Source organism: Emydura macquarii, unplaced genomic scaffold (genome assembly GCF_026122565.2).
Source record: "Emydura macquarii macquarii isolate MOO-44397 ecotype Brisbane River unplaced genomic scaffold, CSIRO-AGI_Emac_v2 contig_554, whole genome shotgun sequence".
Lineage (NCBI taxonomy): Eukaryota > Metazoa > Chordata > Testudines > Chelidae > Emydura > Emydura macquarii.
In genome coordinates this window covers 8,015,778-8,038,212 of record NW_027130691.1, presented here as the reverse complement: position 1 = coordinate 8,038,212, position 22,435 = coordinate 8,015,778, and the positions used below count along the sequence as shown (strand labels likewise).

Below are 22,435 nucleotides of genomic sequence, written 5' to 3'. Positions count from 1 at the left end.
TCCTCAGGACAGCGACATCCTGTAATTGTAACCAACCAGCTGCTGCCTAGGGTTTTACGGTTGTCTCTGTGTCACTCCATGGTCGCTTGCAGCTTCACGATGACAGCAGGGATAGAACCTAGATCCTTCTGCTCGCTGCATGTGACGCTAAAGGATTAGCCATTAGCTTGATAGGATTGCTGTCATAGAGGTGAACAGTCCCCAAGCCGTACACAATATCCAGTTATCACAATGTCGGCAAGTCCCCCTGGCCTGTTCTTAGTTGGGTCCCTGGAGCTTTGGATATTGCCCCAGATGCAGGATACAGGGCTTTATTCAATCCAAATTATACAGGAGACAATTTGTCACCTGGAGGCCAGTCAATGTGTAAACCAAATTTCTGCTTCCTTCCCTGAAGTAATCTGAGCCAAGGGGGCTAGCACACCTGACCTGGAGCAGCCTCGGCAAAACCTGGTAGTAGAGACTCCCAGATCTCAGTCTTGATGGGATATTTTTTATGCAAGCGTGTGTTTTCTGCCTCCACCACGTTTACTGTTACCATTTTATTCTGATCGAGGAGTGGCTACTACTTTAATCTTGGCCCTCCCAGAACAAATTGCTGTGAAGTTGCTGTTAGGACAAGGAGCGTTTCCCCCAGCAGCCCTGTAGGGAGAAAAAATGGCAGACACCAAAATAAAATGTGCCGAGTGGAGTGGGCGGTTTTGTCACGGACTCCCACCTGGAATGCATGAAGGAGAGGGCCCAGCTGTGCTGCAGTAAATGGGATCACTTCTCAGCCTGGCTGTTGGGACTACAAATTAGAGTCAAGCCCTTTTGTTGCTGTTTGGGCACATCTGTGAAATGAAAGCTCTGTAGCAGAGAAGAGTGGATCCGGAGACTGTCAGCTGTGTGCTAGAGTGCTCTGCCTCCCCCGTTCTCTGCTACTCACCTTTGATTTCACCACGGGGTTCTTTTTGTAGCAAACCCTGCAGCACAGAAGACTGGAGACCAGTTTTACTCCACGCTTGCAGCGCTCTGATCCCCCGCCACTTCCCCATGGGCTTCTCACTTCCAGTCTCCTGCTGCACAGTTAACACCCTAGAACGATGAACACCAGCAGTGGCTTTATCCTCAGACCGCTGTACTGGAGCGCTTCACCACCTACGCTATTACACTTTCTAGGTTTGCTTTTCAACCTGCTTCTCTGATGGCTGCTGTGACGGGGAAGTGCCTCACTTTCACTCTTCCCCGCTGCATTAACGGAGGGTGAGCATTGGTGGGCTCTGCTTTGTACCTCCATCCCATGGATGCACTCCTCCCGCATGGATATCCCACATGGACACGTGGAGTGGAAATCATGCTGTCTTTGGACTGGTTATGTGGCTAACCGGGGCAGAACAGGGGCCAGAAACGATGCATAGGTGGCTTTTATGTCATATAATGTTTTTCAAGATAGTGTGTATGTCAAGCACACACTAGCTCCCACTCCAGTCAGTCACACAGCTACAGCTTACAAACAAATATATAGAAACATTTTATATATGCTTTTCATGTGGGTTTTCCGTCATTTAAAGCTCTGTGTGTGTTTGTGTGTTTCTTTTATATATATAAAAATACACACATATATCGGTAATTTTCAATGAGTGAAAAGTTTACAACAAAGAAAAGGCGTATGTGTTTATAGCTAAACACCTGTATGTGCTAGATAAATAGGTCTGTATATATGTTGAATATATGTATAAATATTCATGCATGTGTAAGTTGGTAGTTAGGTAACTGAAACCCATGTCAAATAGAGCATAATTTTTACGTTATGTTCTATCTAATGTACTTGTAAGCAGTATCTTCAAAGGCCTCTTGTAACTCTGCAGTTCACTGATCCTCGCCAGCAGCTGCACTAAGAATGGCTCACAGTCTCCAGGAAACTAAATATTGATTTGAGCCGATCTGCACGCACTTTGAGATGTTACCATTGTTCATGAATGCAGCATAGTCTCTGATTGGAGTGAGGCAATTTCATCATAAAGGCCCCAAAAGGGAGGTTTATTATTGCTTTCTTCCAAATACCTGAATTTTATTAGCGTCAGTCATTCTTGGCAGAGCAGCAGAATGGGATTTTATAGTCAGCAAAGGAAAGGCAAACAGTAATCATTTCACAGCCCTGCGCCAAACCAAAATGGAAATTCCAGCCTTGGTGGGAAGCTGCTGCTTTGCTAACTGATGATAATAAATTCGTTTGCAAGCTTATCCTCGTTAAAGGATCTGTGGGGTTTTTAAACTTCTTTGGCCAGAAAGCAAGGAGGTATTTTATAGTTGTTGCTGCTGAAATGGAATGGACATCGGTTTGCATTTTCAGTTCCTCCTACTTTTGCAGTCATTTGCAAACTGAGATGCTACTTTCCCCTTAGCCCTTAAAAGTTTTTTGTTCTGGAGGCCAGTTTGGCAGCATTTGGTCTTTCAACTGTCACTGAACTAATATTTTTTTCTGAGCACGCTGTGAAGCCTGGACGAGTGTTGTGAATGTAATATGGGGCATTCGAGAGGGTTTCTAAAGCCGAGGTGTCTCAGCTTACTCCAGTAAAATCAATGCAAAAGCAACAATCAGTCTGTCAACCCCGGCACATGAAAGGTTTCCCCTTAGGGGTTGCTGTGAAAATCAGGATAGTAGGTTAGGCAATTCTAGTTGGTTTTAGAAAAATTCTGAGGACTTGCAGTAGGTTGTGGAGGAGTTGATCTGCTTTTCCAAGTAGGGAGTTGCCTTTACCTTAGGCAACTTGCTGACTGGCGGATGTGGAAACATACCGATTTGAGAGGCAGTATTTCTCTGTAATGTCATGAGTGAAGGCAGTCCTTGGTACCAGAGGCTGGATTGGATATCCGTGGGGGCAGTCACAGGGATGGTGTCTAGAACTGAGCAAAGCTCACCTAGTCCATTTCCTGCTGAGTATTGCCTGGTTGTGCACAATTCTGTTGAGATGCACAAGTTTTAGACCAAACAGGGCTGGTTTGATTGATGTTTGTATCAAAACCATTAACCATTTGAGTTCTGTATTGTTTTGGATTGTTGGTTAATGAAAAATCACTGGTGGGATAGCAGGTGAATGAGGATTATTGGGACCTAATTGCACAGGAAATGGCAAAACTCCCTTTGATTTCAGTGGCAGCACAATGAATGCGTTAAAACAGGCCAGCTCATGCCATGCAGTCCTGTGAGCGAATAGAATCCAAGAGCATATCAAGGGGTGCTTAACATCTGAACATCTCTTCCCTCCTCCCTTCTGAGCTGTGGGGTCAGGACCAGGGGAGCCCTGGTGATACTGACAGAAAGCAAGAAGGAAATGGCTACACAAATAAACAGCAAACATTCCTCATGTCCACACACTTATTAGAACAACAAACCATTGAGTACAGCATAGTGCTGACAGTGATTGATTAGTGCAGCTGATGGTTATGTTAGGCCACTGGTGCTGCTTGGTTAGCAAGGGTCCCAAACCGTTACAGTCACGCGTATTATTCATGTGGCATGTGCGTTAGTTAAAATAAAATGAAATCAAAGGCAGTTGGGTGCAGTGCCCTTCCAAGGATTCTGTCCTGGTCCTGATCGGGCGTTCTTGGTGTAATAACGCTCCCCGGGAGTATCCCAGAACACTAGTAACACTCTAGTGTTTGGGTTCATTGCTATGTTTGTTTTACATGTAAAGAATAATTTCTAGGGCTGTTGATGGATGTCTTGGAGGAGTGGAAGGAGGGAACAGCTGCAGCTGGGTGGGGCAGTATCCTGTGGGTTGCCCTTGTTTTAATGAACACATTGTCTTTGTAATGTCACATGCACATGTTTTAGAACAGTGTATTGCGTAGCGTGTAGCCAGCGTTCGCTTAAAGGGGCGCTGCCAGATTTAAATACGTGTGGTTGTAGCCGTGTTAGTCCCCGGATGTTAGAGAGAGGAGGAGGGTGAGGTAATATCTTTTGTTGAACCAACTTCTATTGGTGAGAGAGACAAGCTTTTGAGCTCTTCTTTAGTAATTTAATGTAAAAAGCCCCCTTCTATACTTGCGTTATTGCAATAGAGAAAAAAATGACATGCTATCACCATAGCTTCTGTCTTAAAACCCAAGACAGGTGGTTAAAAGTGAAGGAATTCTAAAAAATTAATTTTCTTTTCTTAGTTTATACTGGGTAAAGTTTCTCAAAAGCACCTAAATGACTTAGAAGCCTAAATTCCATGGACTTTCAATGCGACTTAGAGTAACATTTTTAAAAGTTACCCAACTCTCATCGAAGGTTAGTGGGATTCAGGCTCCTGTGTCACTTTGGTGCTTTCGAAACTATTACTGGCTACTGGTTTATTAGTTCATTTTGCTCACCTTGGTCAGTGACCACAGACTAGTTTCACACTCGTTCTGGTCAGTTTTGCTTTCCGGTTTCCATGCTCTAGCATGCTGCCCGTTGTGTTTGGGTGGCACCCTTCAGGGGGAAGGTCTATATAGCCATGTGCAAAAAAAAAAAAAAAAGCCATTTTGATTTAAATTAAGAATTATGATGATAATCACACAAACCTTTGTACTCCTGTTAGCTTTTGTTTAAATCTTTGGAGTATTTATATTAAACTAATTTTCATAGAGTTCTAGAATTTCCAGTTATACAGATGGGGAAACAGAGGCTAAGTGATCTGCCCAAGGCCATCCAGTAAATCAGTGGCAGAACTGAAAATAGAACCAAGGTCTCCTGACTTTGGGCCTCCTGCTGTAATTACTAGAAAGCACCTGTATGCTAAATTACATTGAAGATTAATAAAATCACTGTTTGTATATTGAATTTTAGGGTTGGTAAGAGGTGCTGGGATTGATTGGCTTAGCAGCTGATGACCCCTTTTGTGTCTCTACAAAGGGACCAGCACAGCCTGGGTGGCAGCGGAGTATCTTGACTCTGACTTGGCAAAGAAATTGCCATTAGCGATGAGAGGGGCCCATTCGGTCTTTGCCTTCCCTTCTGGCAATGGCAGCTGCCTTGCCCATGGCAGCTCTGGTGTTTGTGGTACAGACCATTGTGCACAGGGGCTGACGTTATTGGACTGGCCCCACCGCTCAGTCCAAGCCCAGCCAGCGGACGGCCGTGAATAATACCAGTGTAGCTGACACCTTCCCAGAATCACCAGTGTACTTGTGCTTCCTTTTACTGCCTCTCACTGCCCATCTCAGGGGAGTCCCAAAGCCCCCAGGCAACTCAGCCTCCTGCAGTTGCGTAAATAACATCATTGGGGCATAATCGGTGTGCCGTGCTGTTGAACAATGGAGAGGGCAGAGGAGCAGCCGGGGCAGCTCCCGGGAATATTTTATTTGCCAGATTCATTAAATAGAGCTGTCTTCCTTCCCTTCCCTTCCCTGCAAATCTATCGGCCCTTCAAGCCAACTTCCCACTATTAATACTGTGCGCTGGTGCTGATTAACTCCTTGACAAATCCCCTTTCCAAACAGCTGTCTTGCCCCGCCATGAGTGCGCCGGCATTTGAATGGACATGGCCTAGAAGGCCCTGCTCTGCCCCAGCCCCTTCAAACAGGGTGACATTGAAATGTGTCTGCAGAGTGACATTTCCATTTCAAAAGCTGTTGGCGTAAATGGGATTTCTTCTTCCTCCTCTTCCCCCGCCCCCCAGCCCCTCTCTGAGTGAGAGCTTTAGAAATCTCTTTTCTTCTTCCTGAGATGAGGCTGAGAAGGCGCTGCTTTTTTTTAAATGACATTAGAAGCTGGCTGGGTGGAATTTTTCCCACTCCCCTGTTGTTTGCTCACTGTATTGAAGGATGCACCTGGGGTCCCTCTCAAATCACCTGCAGCTTCCAACCTTGTAAAAAAGTCCTTTGGTCTCTAATGTGGCAAGCACAATGTCTAGTGGCTTTACAAAGGAACAGGACTCTTCCAGCTGGCTCTTATTCCTCCTGCTCGTCCTTTGTGAACCACAACTGGTAAACTCGCTTTGAATTGCCCCATGGGTGCTGGTGGCAGAGTGTAGATTTCGCTCTGGTGTCGGGAGGAGAGATTGAGCCACATGCCATTCTCTGAATATCCTCTATTGCACTGAGATTCCTCCCCTCCTCCTGGATGTCTTCAGGCTTGATCTGATGCCATAGATTCCAAAGCCAGAAGGGATTACTGTGATCATCTTGTCTGATCTCCGGGATAACTCAGGTCATAGAACTTCACTAGAACAATTCCTAGGGCAGAACTTTTAGATAAACATCCAATCTTCACTTAAAAATGGTTATTGATGGAGAATCCACCACAACCCTTCTTCCAGTGGTGAATTACCCTCACTATTCAAATTTTACACCTTTATTTCCAGTCTGAATTTGTCTAGCTTCGACTTCCAAACACTGGATCGTGTTAGACCTTTCCTTGCTTGATTGAAGAACCCATTATAAAATATTTGCGCCCCATGTAGGTACTTTTAGATTGTAATCAAGTCAACCTTCTACCATATCTTTAAGCAAAATAGCTTAGGCTCTTCAAGTCTCTCACTCCAAGGCCTGTTTTCTAACCCTTTAATCATTCTCGTAGCTCTTCTCTGAACCCTCTCAATTTATCCACATCCTTCTTGAGTTGTGGTGAATGTGGGAGGGCGCTGAGCATTAAAACTTCTGTTTGGTGACAAGGTGCGTTAAAGATGCTCAGTCTTCCGTAGAGTCAGTCCCTGCACTTGTAATGGCGTGTCATTATGTGTCTCCTGTCACTTAGGCCTGGTTTACGCACCGCTTGGTACCAGTAGAACTGTGTCATTGTGGGTGTGTTTTTTTAATTTGTTATGCCAATACAACTCCTTTGTGAGTGCAGTTAGAGCCGTATAAAGGGGCCTTACACTTCTATAACTTACTCCCCTTCCTGCACAGGAATAAGTTATAGAGGTATAAGAACATTTCTATTCTCACTGTGGGGTTGTACCTCTTTAACTATAATTAAAGCAGTACAACCTTTGTGTATAGATAAGCTCTTACAGTAAATGGCGTGGCATATTTTATTATCCATGTGATCCACATTACCCATCCTCCTGGTCTGTATGGTTTGAGACCTTGTTACCTATACTGAGTGCTCATTATCTGGGATACTGCAGCTGTTTGGGGGAATTGTCCAGCTTTCTTAATCATTTAATCTGTGGAAACGTGCCTCTTGTGATTAGCATTGGTCTCTAAGAAATGACATTCTTGGTTATCTGGTATGCTGGAAAGACTGTGACTGTGTTTTGCTATGTGCAATGAATGAAATAGGACATTGTATGACTGCAAAAGGGAAAAAAAAGCTAGTGGCTTAGGTGTCTAAATGCCATTGTATTTCAAAGGGTTTTGGGTTTCTAAGTCCCTTTTAGGTGTCTTTAAAATCTCAGGCTAAATGTGTAAAAATTGCTTTCACTGCTGCTTTGCGTTTTTATTTATGAGCCATCCCTTACATTTCATACCAATAAATATTCTCCATACCCCTTTGTTTGGATGTTAATTAAGCCAGTGATATGAACTCATTATGTTAGATGCTATGGTGTTAGTAGAAATCAGGACAGTTGAGTTCGGTTTGTGCCTCTGCCACTGATTTGTTGTGTGACTTTGAGTAAGTCAAAATCTATGTTCCAAAGAAAGGTTTGATATTTCTTCTAAATGTGTGCTATGCCTCACTTTACCTGTCTGTATGTTTGTATTTCATGCGGATTGTGTATTTAATGGAAAGAGGCTTGCTTGACAAAGTGGAAACATGCATGAAAAATGTCTCTTCCCCACAGAAAATGTTGTGGGTTTCATTGGAAAAAAACCCCCAAAATTGAAGTATTTTTGGATTCTGATTTCTGAAAATTGAAGGGAAAGAAATGGGTCTCCAAACTTTGCTTTTTGACTAAAATGCAGAAATTTTTGCTGTCAGTTTTCAATTAAATTTTCCTGGGTGTGATGGAAGAAGTATGATTTCTCGATCATACCTAATTCTGTACCTCCCTTGCATGGGTGCTGAAGCTTAGCTGTTGTTTATGAGTCACTGTAAGATCCTCTGATGAACAGTGGTTTATCACTCCAAAGAATTATTTTGAGCAGACCAGGGTGGAAATGGGATTTACGGCTTATAATGGCTACATCTGTGAGAGTGCTGCTGGCAGTCGATGTTCGTAGGAGTTATTCGCAGCTCTGTAATCAGTGCAGGGTTGTCCCTTGTTTATATAGTGGTTTATCCAGGCTGGTTACAAATGACTCAAGAAACAGAGCTGCTATGGGAAAAACAAAAAGGCTTTGAAGTTCTGAGTCAGCATCTTTCCCCAAGGAATCCCCATCACTTAAATCTGTGTGTCTGGAAGGGTTGGTTGGAGTTTTTATTTATTTACGTATTTATTTATGTAAAGTAAATACAGTAATAAGAGAGACTAGGAAGATCATGAAGGAGCAATAGGGGAAGGTCATGTGTGACACTGACGTGATTCTGGGAAAGCATATTATACATAGTCAGATATTTATGTGAGAGCAGTGGAGGTTTTCAAGTTCCAGTGACAGAAGTTGTAGTTTTGAGCCATGATCATGCTGTTGATGGTGAATAGGGATTACGTGAGTGAGAAAGAGAGTTGTAGGATGAGACCTCTTGTTTGTTTTCTTAGGTCTCTTTCTGGAAAGTTTTTTTCTATAGCAGTTCAGTAAATACTAACTTTCGTGTATTCTCCCAGTTACTCATGGCGTTTCTTAGAGGTAACAGATAAGCAGGTACTGTTACGGATAACAGAGTTGATTGTAGAATAAATGTATTTATGGAGAGGGAAGGGTAGTAGGAAATATCTCAGAATGGATCAGAGCTTCCAAATGGCATATGATACCTTATGAATCCATAAACACTGATGGGTCCATAGCCCTGGGGGTTAAGGAAGGTTATATTGGTGGCCACAAAATCGTTTTCCATCTATTGATAATAAAATCCTGTTTAAATTTGCATAAAGACTTTTCTTTAAACAAAGGCGTGTTTACTATAAACACAATATGAGCCACCGGTTACAAGCCACTGTAAGAGCTTATGCCAGTTCTCCAGTAAGGCCCCATTGGAACCAGTAGGAATCTGCATCATGAGTTTCCGTGCAGGAGGAAATAATGAACTGCGCTGTGATGTCGATTTCTTGGCTATGTTCTGATGTGTCAGCTGTCACATTCCGTCTCTAGAGATTTACATCTGTGGTCATTAAAGATCCCATGGTTTTTTTGGTATGTGATAAGAACTCAGCTGCCCTGGCCAAATTCCAAATTGGATAGTTAAATTTTGCCTCCCTAAATTCATCCTGTAATTTCCATTGGAGAAGTTGTTATTCTTCGCTGGTTGCTCTTTTTGAGAGACAACAGACAAACACCTCTTTTGTAGATATGCTGGCCTGTACTCTCTTCCACCCAAGAGGTAGCTGCATTTCACTTAGTTCTGAGCAATCCCTATCTCTTTGAAGGCTAGTTTCTATCTAGGGCAGGAAGTCACTTTGTGGGACAAATTTTCAAAGATGAGTAACTCAGTGAGACCTTCAGATCCTACTTCTGCATACTGCAATTAGCCTTTTGCAAACCTAAACAACATTTACTCACCCCACATTCCATTTTTAAGCCTCCAAATGCAGGATTTTGACATACTTGTATTGTTTCCCACATCTGGAAATGCACCTCTGGTCCCTCTATTGGGGCCTTTTGAATCCAATAAACCACTAGAGCAATGTGTGTGCGTAGAGCTTGGTTTTACTTAGGTCTTATTTTGTCCTTTGTGCTCCAGGCTTTATCTTGTAGCAGTGGCAAGTGTTTGCAATTGAGGAAATGTAAACCTCAGATATGGCTTTATGGGAGTGAAGTGTGTGTGTGTGTGTGTGTGTGTGTGTGTGTGTGTGTGTGTGTGTGTGTGAGAGGAGGGGCGGGGGCAGGTGAGAGAGAAACGTTCAGCTGGCAGCAAAGGGTTCATCATCTAAAGATGTCACAGAGGTGAGGAAGCTAGACATGCAAATGCTGAAAAAAAGTAGAAGCCTGTTGATTTATGTGCTAAAAATGGAAGGAAGGAATGGTCTCCTTTTGCCATCACCTTGAATTCATTCTCTCCCGTGTCTTGCAGGGTATGATTACTTAAGTGGTACTGTAACTGACTTCCTTATGAGACCAACAGCAGCCCAGCTTGTTACCCAAGCAGTTTTGGCTCTGCGAAGCAGATGGTGTAACATTTAGGGTTTAGTTTGTTGTATATGTTCAAAGAAGGGAGTTCACTTACCTTATTTATTTTTCCTTTTGTGTGCCTTCGGTGCTGGTGAAAGGACGTGCGCTTGGTTCTTACGAAGGATAAGATTATGTTACGGTTCCTGTGACCTCTGTGACATTTTCTGCTTTGGCTGCGGGTGACAGGGCAAGAGCTGCCAGCCAGTGGGGAGCCCAGCGGCTCCCTGCCCCCATGGGTGGGGAGAAAAAGGGACCTGGAGCTCCAAATTGCGGTGAGCAGCAGGGGACCCCTGCAGCTCCCAGGCGATCAAGACTCCCAGCTGCTACTGGCGGTCCCTGCAGCTGCCATAGATGGCAGGGGCCCCTGGATCTCCCAGGGGCCCGTAGACCCAGAACTCCCACCCCTGAACCCCAGCTCCCTACCTCTGCAGACTGGGGGGGAGGGGGGGAGAACCGACACGACCGCCTGGCTGCCCTCATCTCACCCCCACCCCAGTCAACCCCATTTTGTCACGGTTATTTTTAGTAAAAGTCAGGGAGAGTTCACAGCTTCCATGAACTTTTGTTTATTGCCCGTGACCTCTTAACAAAATCTTAACCTTCGTTATTGCACACCAAAAACTCCATTCAAGGAATGTTAAGGTTGCAAAGTGAAGCACTGGAAAGGTAGGAAATGACAGAATTAAAGGTTGTCTGTGCAACCTTCATTCAGCCTCCTTGTGCATCAGCATCATGATAGTCTTTTTTCCACTGAACCTGTGTCTCATTCAGTGCACAGTGCAGGTGCTCATTGAATGAGCAGCTGTGCAGTGTTTTATTGTATTCTTCTTGTACAACGTGTGGCCCTAGTCTCATTTACTGTACACAGTTCAGAACCTGATCTGAAGGCAGAATTCTTAATTTCCTCATGAGTGTCTGGGTGCATAATTTATCTTCACAACACACGAACGAGGTGACGGGGGAGAGGGTGATATTATCCCCATTTTACAGATGAGAGGCTGAGGCACAGAGATTAAGGTTAAAAAACTGTCCACTAATTTTGGGACTGCATGCGAGTCAGGTGGCTTTCTCCTCCACCTGGCCTGGGACTGGTGGCTTATCACTGAGAGCACAGGAGCGACGAAGGCTTCTTGAACGCTTGTTTCTCTCACCAGCAGAAGTTGGTCCAGTAGAAGATATTACTTCACTCACCTTGCCTCTCTAGGGCTCCCTGTTCTCAGTTCAGGTGCTTGGACCTAGATCCAGAGCCGGCCTGGAGCTGAAATTATAGGGAAAGTCTTTCAGGGTCCCCATAGCCATGGGATGGAGCCTGCCTGCTCATCCTCTCTGAGGATGGAACATGTGCTGTCCGGTCACATGTAGGAGCAGTGAGGGGTTAGAGCATTCAGGGCGGGTGGAATCTTCAGAGATATCAGTGGCTGAATTCGAAGAAGTCTCTCCTGAGCATGTGTGAGCTGAGAATTTTTCAACCTTAGCCAAATTAGGGCAGATTTTCACCGGAGCAGCAAAAGGCACATCCCTGACACACAGGCCACCTCCCCTGCCAAATTTCAAGTCCCTGCTCCAAAGCATGGAGGCATGAAATCTTTTCATGGAAAAAGTTGCAGGAATTTTTTTTAAACCATTTCAGAACAACATGTTTTTCCCTAGCCTTGTTTTTGGAAATTGCTGAATTGTTTTGGCTGAAACTTAAAAATAAAAATAAAATAAAATGAAAAATCAACCTGGGGCAGAGACCCAGCATGGAAAATTTCAGCCTGAATGGTTAAAATTTTGGCAAAGCTATAAGCAGATGAAAACAGGGTGTTTATAATGCAAAGTGTCAGACAATCTTAATAGATGCTGCTACCAGTCCACCTCTAATAAATAGTTGAGTAGCTGAGTATTCAGAACTTGTATGATCTCACTGGGGGAATTTAGGACAGCAATACAATTATCTACCACTGGGAAATGCAAGGAGGTAATGAGAGAGACTAACCAATGGACGTTTTGCCTAAGACCCAAGAGTTCCATGGGAATTTTATCTGAGTAAGTCTTTGAGGATTTGGCTCCATTGTTCCGAGCTGCTTTGAAACATATACGCAGTGGTCATTGCTGCTTCTGTATTCTTCTGGAATCTTAGCGCCCAGAGGCGACATCTGTTAAGTGTAATAACGTGGAATGACTTCTTTGAGCACAAACAAGTTTTGCAAGACCAGATAGCATGCTTCAGTTAGTGCATTTAACCATAACACTAACTGGAAGGGTTTACCACCCTCATAAATCTTTTGGTGGAGATGGGGGAGAGACGGCAGCATTTGTTACTTATTTTGCAATTAAATTGCTTCAAGCCATTTGAAACATTGGGGAAGTTTCTTGACCTAGTTTTGTGCAAGCTAAAAAATTTATTGGGATATTTTGTGCCCTGGGTACATGGAATTTGGCTTGGTTACAAGGAATGGAATTTCCTGGTCTTCTCAAAAAAGCTGCATATAAAAAAAATCAATGCTGTCTCTTACACAGCTTCTTAAGTCTCCTGCTTCATTAACTCGTATGAGAATATTTACTATTTCAAATCCTATGAACATGATTTTTTGTTATCCTCTCTGCTGCTGCCTTCACATGCTATTGTGTGTGGGAACTGAGAAAAAACACTTGTAATCCTTAGATTTCACAGTTTTGAATTACATAAACATTCTAATTAGTTTTTCTTGGGAATGTTAGTGTGCTTGCTAATCGACTCCTTTTTGGTGGTCTGTAGATGTGTATTATGAAGGCACCATTTACAATTATTGTACAGCTCTGCAAATGCCTCCTTCACCCACCCCCTTCCTACTGCGTTACTGGTTTAGTTACTGTGGCTTTTTAATAACCATTTCTGCCCATCACTAGAGGGCAGTCCTGAGCCCAAAGGGAGTGTAGTTTGATGGCCCCAAGTCAGAATGGTTTGGCTGCAGGAACTCCGAACCAGTACTGCTGTGTTCTCAATGCATTACTTTTGGCAAGCATTAAATTACCTGCTACCAGGAATCAAACACAGTTTACAGCACTGCCAGGACTTGGATCAATCTAGAAAAGCTAGAGCCACCTTTTAGTTTTATTGCAAAGATACTGTCAATTTAAAAGTCCGAAGTGTTTAAAAATTACATTTCCTGTAAAAAGATGGGGCTACCAAAAGGGCCAGTAAAACGTCAGCTGATATAAAAACAAAAGAGTTTTAATAACCTGATCTGCTTTTCACTATTATGCTCTTTTACCTCTTTTTTGCATTTTCCTCTGCTGGGAAGATATGACCAGCTAGTTCGGGTCCTGTTAGTTTCTACTCATTTTGACTCTCACCTGCTGCATTAGCACACAGCTGTGGTGTTTGGATTGCAAATGCTCTAGGGGAATGTTTGTTTTTAAACATGGTTCCTCTTGGACTTTTAAATATTTAAATATACATTTGATCTCTTTGGTTTAAAAATTTTTATAAGCTCGTTTTTTGCAGCACAATCCAGGGGAGAAGGCGCTAGATTGGGAATCAGCAGGCCCAGATTCCCGTCCTGACTCTTCCACTGATCTGCTCTGCCATCTCTAGCACAAAACTGAAGAAGGTGCTTCCCAGCTGCCTTCCCCTTTTCCCCACTTCCAAAGAAGTCACAACCCTTAATATCCCTTGTACTAACACTAGCTTTGCAGAATCACACAACGCTTTCCAAACCACAGGTTCTTGGTGATAGCTAGAGAGCAAAGAGTGGCACAGTCTCGCAATAACTGCATAATGGGAATTTAATTAGTTTGCACAGTTTTGCTGTGTTTGATGGATACACAGAGCTAAGAAAGACTCAGATGACACAATTCTATCTCCAGATAAAATCACAGGCAGTTGTACCCCTCGACTGTCTACTTCAACGCAAGGGATTCCTTCATTTTTTAGATCTAAGTTTAATTTTGCCTACTGTGGATCTGCAGCAGTCATAACCCAACTGTCTGCTGTAACTATTCTCCTTTAAAGTGTGGGTGTACCTGCGATGTGCAAGCAGAAGGGATTGGAGGTACAAGCTCAGAGTTCTAACAAACCGTGTTTAAAAATAAATAAATCAATCCTACAGTGGGTCAATCCCTTAATTTCCTAATTGTCAGTCCCTCAATAAACTGAGTTAACAGAGTAATTTACGGACATTGGATGCCGAAGCCGCTCATGCTCCTGGGATGGAGGGGCTGTTAGTAGTCTACTTATTTTATAGATGAGTAAACTAAGCCAGAGAGCAGTCATGCCTTGCCTGAACGCATAGAATGAGGCAGTGGTAGAGCTAAGGTTAAAAACAAGGAGAACGGACTCCCAGTTCCATATCCTTAATTGCTAGACGTTGCCCCTGCTTTTCCAGACTGCATAGCTTTAATTGACCAGCTGAAAGTGAAGGTTACGAAGTTATGAGGTGGTGTCCCCTGGGGCTTTGGAAAGGTGGCAGATTCGTTGTCAAGAAGACACAGGTTCAAGTCGGTCACAGCTTGCTCCGAGGTCCGGACAAGTCAAGGAGTGAACAAGGGCTCCATTTTGTGTCTCCCATCATGCCATGGGATTTGGGCCTTCATTCTAAAATCTCTCTTCTATATCTTCTTACGTTTCCAAGTGCTAAATGCAGATGTTTCTCTGACCAATACTCCCTTTGCACCAGCAGGCTATTTTTACTCTATGGCAAGATTTAAAAAAAAAAAAAATGAAATACAGCATATTATTTATCTGTCCTTCCCTCACAGCCTCCATGCCCCACCCCAGCCCCTTCCTCCTCTTCATTTCTCTTCCGCTGCACCAGCTGTTTAGAACCGTCTTTTCCCTCTGCCTCACTGATTCTCCACTCTCCAACCCCACCTCCCGTCTGTTTAGTGTGACTGCTTCTGACGCAGCACGCCTAACGGTGCCTTTCTTCTTCAGACATTGACTGCTCAGCACTCCCAGCGGCCCAGTGAGGTCGATCAGTTTTATTACTGTGCGGGGAGATGACGTGTCTTAGCCAGGATCTACACTACAGACTTATGTCATTGTTCAGGGGGGTGGAAAATCCACCCTCCTGAGTGACGCAGTTATGCCGACTTGACTCCTGGTGCAGACGGCACGGTGTCGACAGAAGAGCTTTTCCTGCCAATATAACTACTGCCCATTGCGGGGGTGGATTAACTATGCCGATGAGAAAAGCTTTCCCACCGGCGTAGTAGCATCTTCGCTTGCAGCTGCATCACTGCAGCACTGTAAGTGTAGACAAGCCCCAAGACTTCGTTGCTGGACATGAGGTTGGAGTTCAAGAATTCCTGATCTTGTGCTTTGATCGCTTGCCCACAAGCGTCCTTTAAACCCCTGTGTGCTGGTTGGATCAGTCCCACTGCAGATTCCCATTAAAAGTCAGTGAAAGTTGACCCGAGCCCTGAGTCTGCAGTTGTTCTGGAAACAGTGGGCCATGGTGGTTTTACAAACTCTTCCCCAGACTTTGCGGTTTAAAATAAGAGAAGCTATCCGTTGCATCCCAGCAAATGAAGGTGGCACTTACATAAAGAGCTTTGGTTTTATTTGCTGAGACCGCCAATGAAGAACTGTGATTTTTATTGGTGGGACCTATACTTGGAAGAGCCAGATGCAGGAAAAAAACCTAGGACTGGTTCTCCTCTCGGATGAAGTCTCTCTTTAGTGTTAATTGTTTTCTTTTATGGCAGCAGCTGTTATTACTGTGGGAGGCTTTACATTAATCCTGGCTCCCCTCCCCTGCCTTCGTTCCCCTTGTTATCATACAAATCGCATAATAATAAGGCCAGGGATAAACAGGGACTGCCTTAGCTGTTAGCCATGTATAAAAACAAATCACATGGAAACAGTGTAATTACTGAGAAAGTATCAACTTGAGCAATGAAGTAATTGTTTTCTTCCCTCCAGCAGATTTATTCTGACTCTCTGGCTGCATGCTAGTTTCGAAGGCTGTGGCTACTCGTTAATAAGAAGAATTTTATGTTTCACACTATGTTAATTTAAAACCCTGGATGTGGTACGATCCCAGGCGTCGGCATTATGTTGAGCCTGCTTTAAGTGGCTTCTTCAGTGTGTTAGGAAGCAGACCACTGCTACCGTCAAAAATAAAATCGTCCGTAGCTGTGATTTGGGTTCCTGTGTTGGATGCAATGGGTTCTGACTTTAAGGATGCAATTCACAAATATTTGACTTCTGGTCCAGGATGCTCCATCTTGATGGGATTTCTCTCTGTGGCTACTGAGCATGCTCCAGCGGTCTTTGGCTTGCTGGGAGCTGGAATATCACCCTCTTGGCTGGGTGCTTTGAGCTGCCGTGTAGCAGCAGGGGGCAGACCCGTGGAGTGCTGAGACGAAAAAGGCAGTGCCAGTCATAAGGTGAATGGGAGATTCCCAACCCTTCTCTCCCCTCCAAGGTTGTGTGACCCTAGTTTTGTGGGCAGGTGAGAGGCCCATTGGCTTGTATCTTCAAGGGACACATTGTTTTATTGCCCATCCCATTCTCCTTTTTGGCTTGTGCAGCCCTTTCTTCTTTTCCCTGGTATTCGCCAAGAGATATGTTGCACTGGGTTGCCGTGTTACACAGTGTGCACTTTAACCTGGAGGTTTGTGCCACAAGATCTGGCCATGTCACGAGCATTAGTGTTGAACCCACATGTGGTCAGGCTGAATTACTTTCCTTATGTGGCCCTCTCTCTCTAGAGCATTCAAAACAGCCTTTTTTTAGAATGAGGACAGCATGTTTGATGACATGATATCGGCACTTGTGCAAAAGAACAGGTCGATTCTCACAGCGACAAGGAACCAACAGTAGAAAAACTGGCTGTTCTAGTGAAATAGCAATTACCGTATGTAACACGTGCTGTGGTAAGCGTTTCCTTATGTATTCTGTCATAGGAATTCAAGATGGAAGAGACCTATTCGGTCATCCAGTGCACGCCTTTTGACAGCACTGGATTACTCCCAGCCGTATGGACTGTCATCTGCTGCCTCAAAAGAATGCTCGGTCCTCATTATTTGACGGAGTCAAGCACAAGATGATTTTAAATTCATAACTTGCAGCCCTGCAAACACTCATGCACGGCGCACTTCACCCCGGGAGGCAATCAGACGCCTTTTCCCAGGAAGAGGGCTAATGGAGGAGGTTGGAGTACACATCAGGGATTCAAGTGCCGACAGCTTGCTGTTACTTAACCTGCTTTGAAAGTCCAACATTTGCGAGTTGACTGTGGCAGGCGATTGTGTAACCGTCTTTTCACATGCACCTGGTTTGTGTGATTAGGAATAAGGGCTTCTTACGCCTGGCTTTTGTAAAAATGAGAGTACTGCTCTCCGAGTCTCATTATCCTGTGCGTGTTTCCCAAGGGACTTCTGCATTCATTTCCTTTCTCCCACGGCCTTGTTGCCTGTCTCTCTCTGCCTATAGACACGTATCTGTGAAAATGGCAATTATCCGTTTCTAAAAAATCCTGGGAGCGCTGCTGCCATAATGCGAGAGGATGGTACTTTTATGTACTGTATGTAGCTCTCTGCCATTCTTTCTGCTCCATTAGAGCATCGCTTCTGTTTCAGAATCGGCAAGGTGAAAATATGGCTGTGTAGCAGAAACAGGGTCACTGAAGGTTTTACAAAAAGGGCTTTAATCTTTTAAAAGTTCCTTACGTTTTGTATGTTGCCGAATATGGGCCGGTGTCACTTTGTTGTTTTGTATCGATTCTTTCTCTCTCTCAAATGACTTCTGATGAAGAGCTCACCCACACACCATCATCACACACTTTTCTTCCCACTCCTACTGTCCCATAGGCTTGAGAAAACTGCATATTACATGCCTATAAATCTTTCTTCTGCTTCCCCTGACTTTGAAAATGGAGAGCCTGGACGTGGTTTAGCAGTTGCCCATGAGGAAAGCAAGGCCTCAGCTCTCCCGTTGTGGCTGGCAGATAATGGAGCACTTGCTCCATCTTATCCTGGTGTAAATCTAGCGAGACAGAAACCCACTGTTTTGCCTTCAGTATGTGTTTACTACTCTTCAGCCTTTGCTTTTGGAGTGATGTTTGAAGTCAAAGTCTTCAGTTGCCTTTGTGGTATCTCCTCCCACGAAGAAATGGGAAAACCCATCACGCGATAGTAAGGACTGTGGTGGGGAAGAGAGATTAATATCGAGATTGCTACTATGCTTTGTCTTCATGGTGGCAGAAGCAGGAGTGGCCTTGTGTGCTTTAAATCTGCTAAACATTAGTTGTACTGGAATAAAAACATTTGGAGAGAGACCCGCCTGGATGTTTGGTTTCTTGGATATTGTATATATCTTGTTTATCCACAGACTTCTTCGCTCTTTTAGCAGAGTTTTATGATGGGGGTGAAGAAGGGTAAGAACATTATTCATTAGCCCTTGTGGCCATGGGGCCAGAAGCGCTGCCCACCGGCAGGCAAGAATGCCAGGAGACGAAGGCACTCAGGAAGAGCGTTGACTGTCCCGTCTCTTCTTTCCAGTGGTCGGGATGGGGCATGGGCAAGAATTGTCTCTCCACCCTTTGCTGAGTACACATCGAGGGGTCCACAAATGTTGCTTTCCGGGAGGCTAGCACAGTGAAATCCTGCTTATAACTGAGTGCAGCTTTACTATAAGCAGAGTGAAGCTGCATTTGAAGGGTTGTGAAAATCCCTTGAATCATATCAAAGCTATGGATGAACGGCTTGGAGGGAAGCAAGGCACGGGTTCAGACGTGGCGTTGTGACGCACGTTCTGTGTTCAGAAAGCCTGGGTGGAAGTTGCACTTCCCAGGAAGCAGATAGTAATTAAATGATGGACGTTACTAGACTGTCATTAAGGTGGTACCTTTATTCCATTCACATCCGTCACAGACGCCTTCATCATGAATACTGACATCAGGGCCAGGACAGTTCATAGCAGTTAACTATGTGGACAACTGCCGCTTTAACCCGCACAGCACAACTTCACATTCTTCTGTCGTTTCGTTGGCCCCAGCCAGCTGCGGTCAGATTTCACATGGCCCCGTGCCTCTCGGAGGAGGAAACAACCCTGAAGTACAAGTGTTAAGTTAATGAATAGTCCACCTGTCACTGGCCCAGGCGGGAAGCTAGCCTGGCAGTCGTCCACAGACCGTGAGCCACAGAGAAAGGAGCCCTTCTGGTAGGAATGAAAAGCCCCATTTGGTGCTGGAGAACAATGACAGCCTTGTCCTTAGTTGCAAGATGGCTGTAATTAAGCTGCAAAGTTGTGTGAACTTCTTCGCTTGTTTACTTTTTTAATTTTTCTCGGAGCAGCTGAGGGGGTGATCATGGAACAGTTTGTGGTTTAAGGTTACAAACTAAACCATCATTTCTACCTCCCCGGTTTCCATTCTGGAAGGGGAAAATCTCCACCCCGTCGCAGAACAAAGGAACAGATCAACTTAATTACGACGTCTTTGTAGCTACCGAATTAGAGTGGAACATGTTAGGCCGGAATTGGCTATTGTACCGGGATCCTGTCGGATCTCGCAGCAAAATGGGGTCAGGGCTGGGTCAACAGGAGACCCTCAGGCAGTGTTTCTGAAAGGTCGGTTCATGGACCAGGAGGGAGTGCCTGTGTATGAAGGCAGGAGTCTTAACCCCAGTGTCCTGCCAGCCTGGATGAATCTGTTCTTGCCTGTTGAAATTCGCCTGGCTGTTTGGTATTCCAGTATACCCCTTGGTATTCACGTCCTTGCTGCAGACGCAAGAAGGTCCTCAAAGGTCCACAGTGCGTGTGAAAGAGGAGGTGCATGTACGAGCAGTTGCTGCAGTTAAGAGGCAGGCAGACTCCTGTGTGCCAAGCGCTACTTCCGTTGGGATGAGCTGCTGCTAATTGCCGCTCCTCAACTTCTTGTTGCATTGCCACGTGATGTTAAACAGCTGCTGTGCTTCAGCCCAGAGGTGGCTTCATTTCAGTGGTGGGTGAACAGATCCTTTATATCGGTAGTGACACTTTGAGATCTTTGGGCGCTGTAGGAAAGCAGGATTATTGTTCTCAGACAGTTTGGGGATATTGACTAATTAGTAGCAGCTAAACTATTGCTTTGCTTGGGAGAAATCAGAAATGCTGAACATTTTGAGCTTTCCCCCAGAGTGGTTCCTTCTACCCACCCCCCACCCCCAGTCAAACGCCATCCTAATTAGAGCTATTCTTTGAAACTCTTCTAAATTGTCTTGTTCCACCACGTTTCTTTTCTGACGAGTCTCATTGACCTGAGGCCTTCAGAGCTCTGATACCACTCCCGCCAGTCTGTGTACACACATTTGTCATTAGTTCTGCCTATTGTATCTGACCTACTCTCATCTACCACGTCTCCTTTTTCTTAGTTATCGGGCACCCAGCACCCTAGTATCTGAGCTCCTCCCCAAATTAACAAGCATGCAAGTTTCCTCCCCCTCCCAAGTGGACTGGGTTTCTCTCTCCTCTCTGGGAGGCTTCTGAAATTCTTTTAGAACGAATTGCATGGGACTCCCTTGAAGTTGATGGCTTTGTGATTCCTATAGGGGTGTGCTCGCTGACGGAGCGTGTAGTCCCAAAGTGAGTGGCCTTTATGGTCATCCATGCTACTGGACCAAGAAAGGTGAGGGCCACCCTCTCACTCCCTGGAGTTTAACTTGCTATTCTGTGGGGAGCCAGTGAAGTTGGTAGAGTGACTGGGAGATGCGGCCAGTGTTTAGTGTACCAGGGTCTTTGAAGTGCCCATGCTAAAGGGTTGGGAAGTGGCCAGGGAAGTCGGCATTTTCACACGCATGTGAGGAAGGGCGCTGAATTCTCCGGCGCAATGGCTGATCTGATTGTTCTTGCTCTCCACAGGATCGAGGCCTGACAGGCAAGCTGGAACCAGTGTCTCCGGTCAGCCCTGCCCACCCTGACTCGGAGCTGGAGCTATTACCATCCAGGCTTTCGAAGGAGGAGCTGATCCAGAACATGGACCGAGTGGATCGGGAGATCACCATGGTGGAACAGCAGATCTCCAAGCTGAAAAAGAAACAGGTAAGATGGCCCGGCGCTGATGGAACTGTATGTCTGTCACAGCATCCGCGCTTCCCTATAACGTCCTACCGTCGGTTCCAGACCGTATGTTGATGTCTGCCGAGGTGTGGCCGTGCACAGCTCCATTGTGGCAGCAATTGCAGCAGCTACTGTTCATAAGGCACAGGCAACTGCTAGCTCTTTAACCACCACGTCATCTAGACTTCCCCTAGACAACGCACTGGCCCATCTGCACTGGTAGTATTGTGTATACCGCAGTAGCACCAAGAGCAGGGATCCATGGTGCTGTACTGTATACACATCTAGTATGAGCCAGTCTCTTCCCACAAGGTGCTTACGATCCAAATAGACAAGACAGACAAAGGTGGGGGGGTCAAGGGAAACATTATTATCCCCGTTCTATAGATGGGCACTGAGAAATTAAGTGACTTACAATCATAGAATTATAGGGCTGGAAGGGACCTCGAGAGATCATCTAGTCCAGTCCCTGCCAGCAGTCATGGCAGGACTAAGTAATATCTAGACCATCCCTGACATTTGTTTGTCTAACCTGCTCTTAAAAATCTCCAATGATGGAGATTCCACAACCTCCCTAGACAATTTATTCCAGTCATTAACCACCCGGCCAGTTAGGACGTTTTTCCTAATGTCCAACCTAAAGCTCCCTTGCCGCAGTGTAAGCCCATTGCTGCTTGTCCTGTCCTCAGAGATTAAGAAGAACAATTTTCCTCCCTCCCCCTTGTAACAAGGAGTACTTTATGTACTTGAAAGCTGTTACTGTGTCCCCTCTCAGTCCTCTCTTCTCCAGGCTAAACAAACCCAGTTTTTTCAGTCTTGCCTCGTAGGCTATGTTTTCTAGACCTTTAATCAGTTTTGTTGCCCAGGGACTTGCCCAGGGTCACACAAGAAGGGGGTGGCAGAGCTAACAACAGGTCCTCAATCCTGTGCGTTATAATCCCAAAACCTTTCCTCCCAACTAGATTCCCCCGGTGGTAATGCTGCTAGAGCTGCGCTGCAGGTAGTGAAAGGATGGGAAATGTTAAGAAAAAATGCTACTATGCTCTGGTTTTAAATTTGCCCTTGGTTACACCTGAGCATGCTCACGCGTGAGTGGAACAGAAGGCAGAATTCAGCACTTGGCTATTTCCACACTGAGTCTCAGGAGGGGATTAGCTTTTCTGCAATGCCACGGCCATTTAAAACCTCATCCGTTCTGCCTATGGAAGCCTCAGGATTGCATCATAGGTTGCAGTTTGTCTCGTTCTGGCCTCATGGTGGTGTGTGTTC

General features: G+C 45.0%; 1 protein-coding gene across 30 annotated transcripts in view; it reads left to right on the top strand.

Moving 5' to 3' along the window:
• Positions 1 to 22,435, top strand: part of NCOR2 (nuclear receptor corepressor 2) — a 373,900-nt gene that overhangs the window by 149,475 nt on the left and 201,990 nt on the right. For all 30 annotated transcript variants that reach the window (XR_010918232.1, XM_067539730.1, XM_067539728.1 and 27 more), the window contains one exon: positions 20,969 to 21,148. Coding sequence is in view for 29 of the 30 variants with exons in the window: in XM_067539730.1 (XP_067395831.1) it covers positions 20,969 to 21,148 (180 nt within the window). In the remaining variant the exon portion in view is untranslated. The remainder of the gene's footprint in view (positions 1 to 20,968; positions 21,149 to 22,435) is intronic.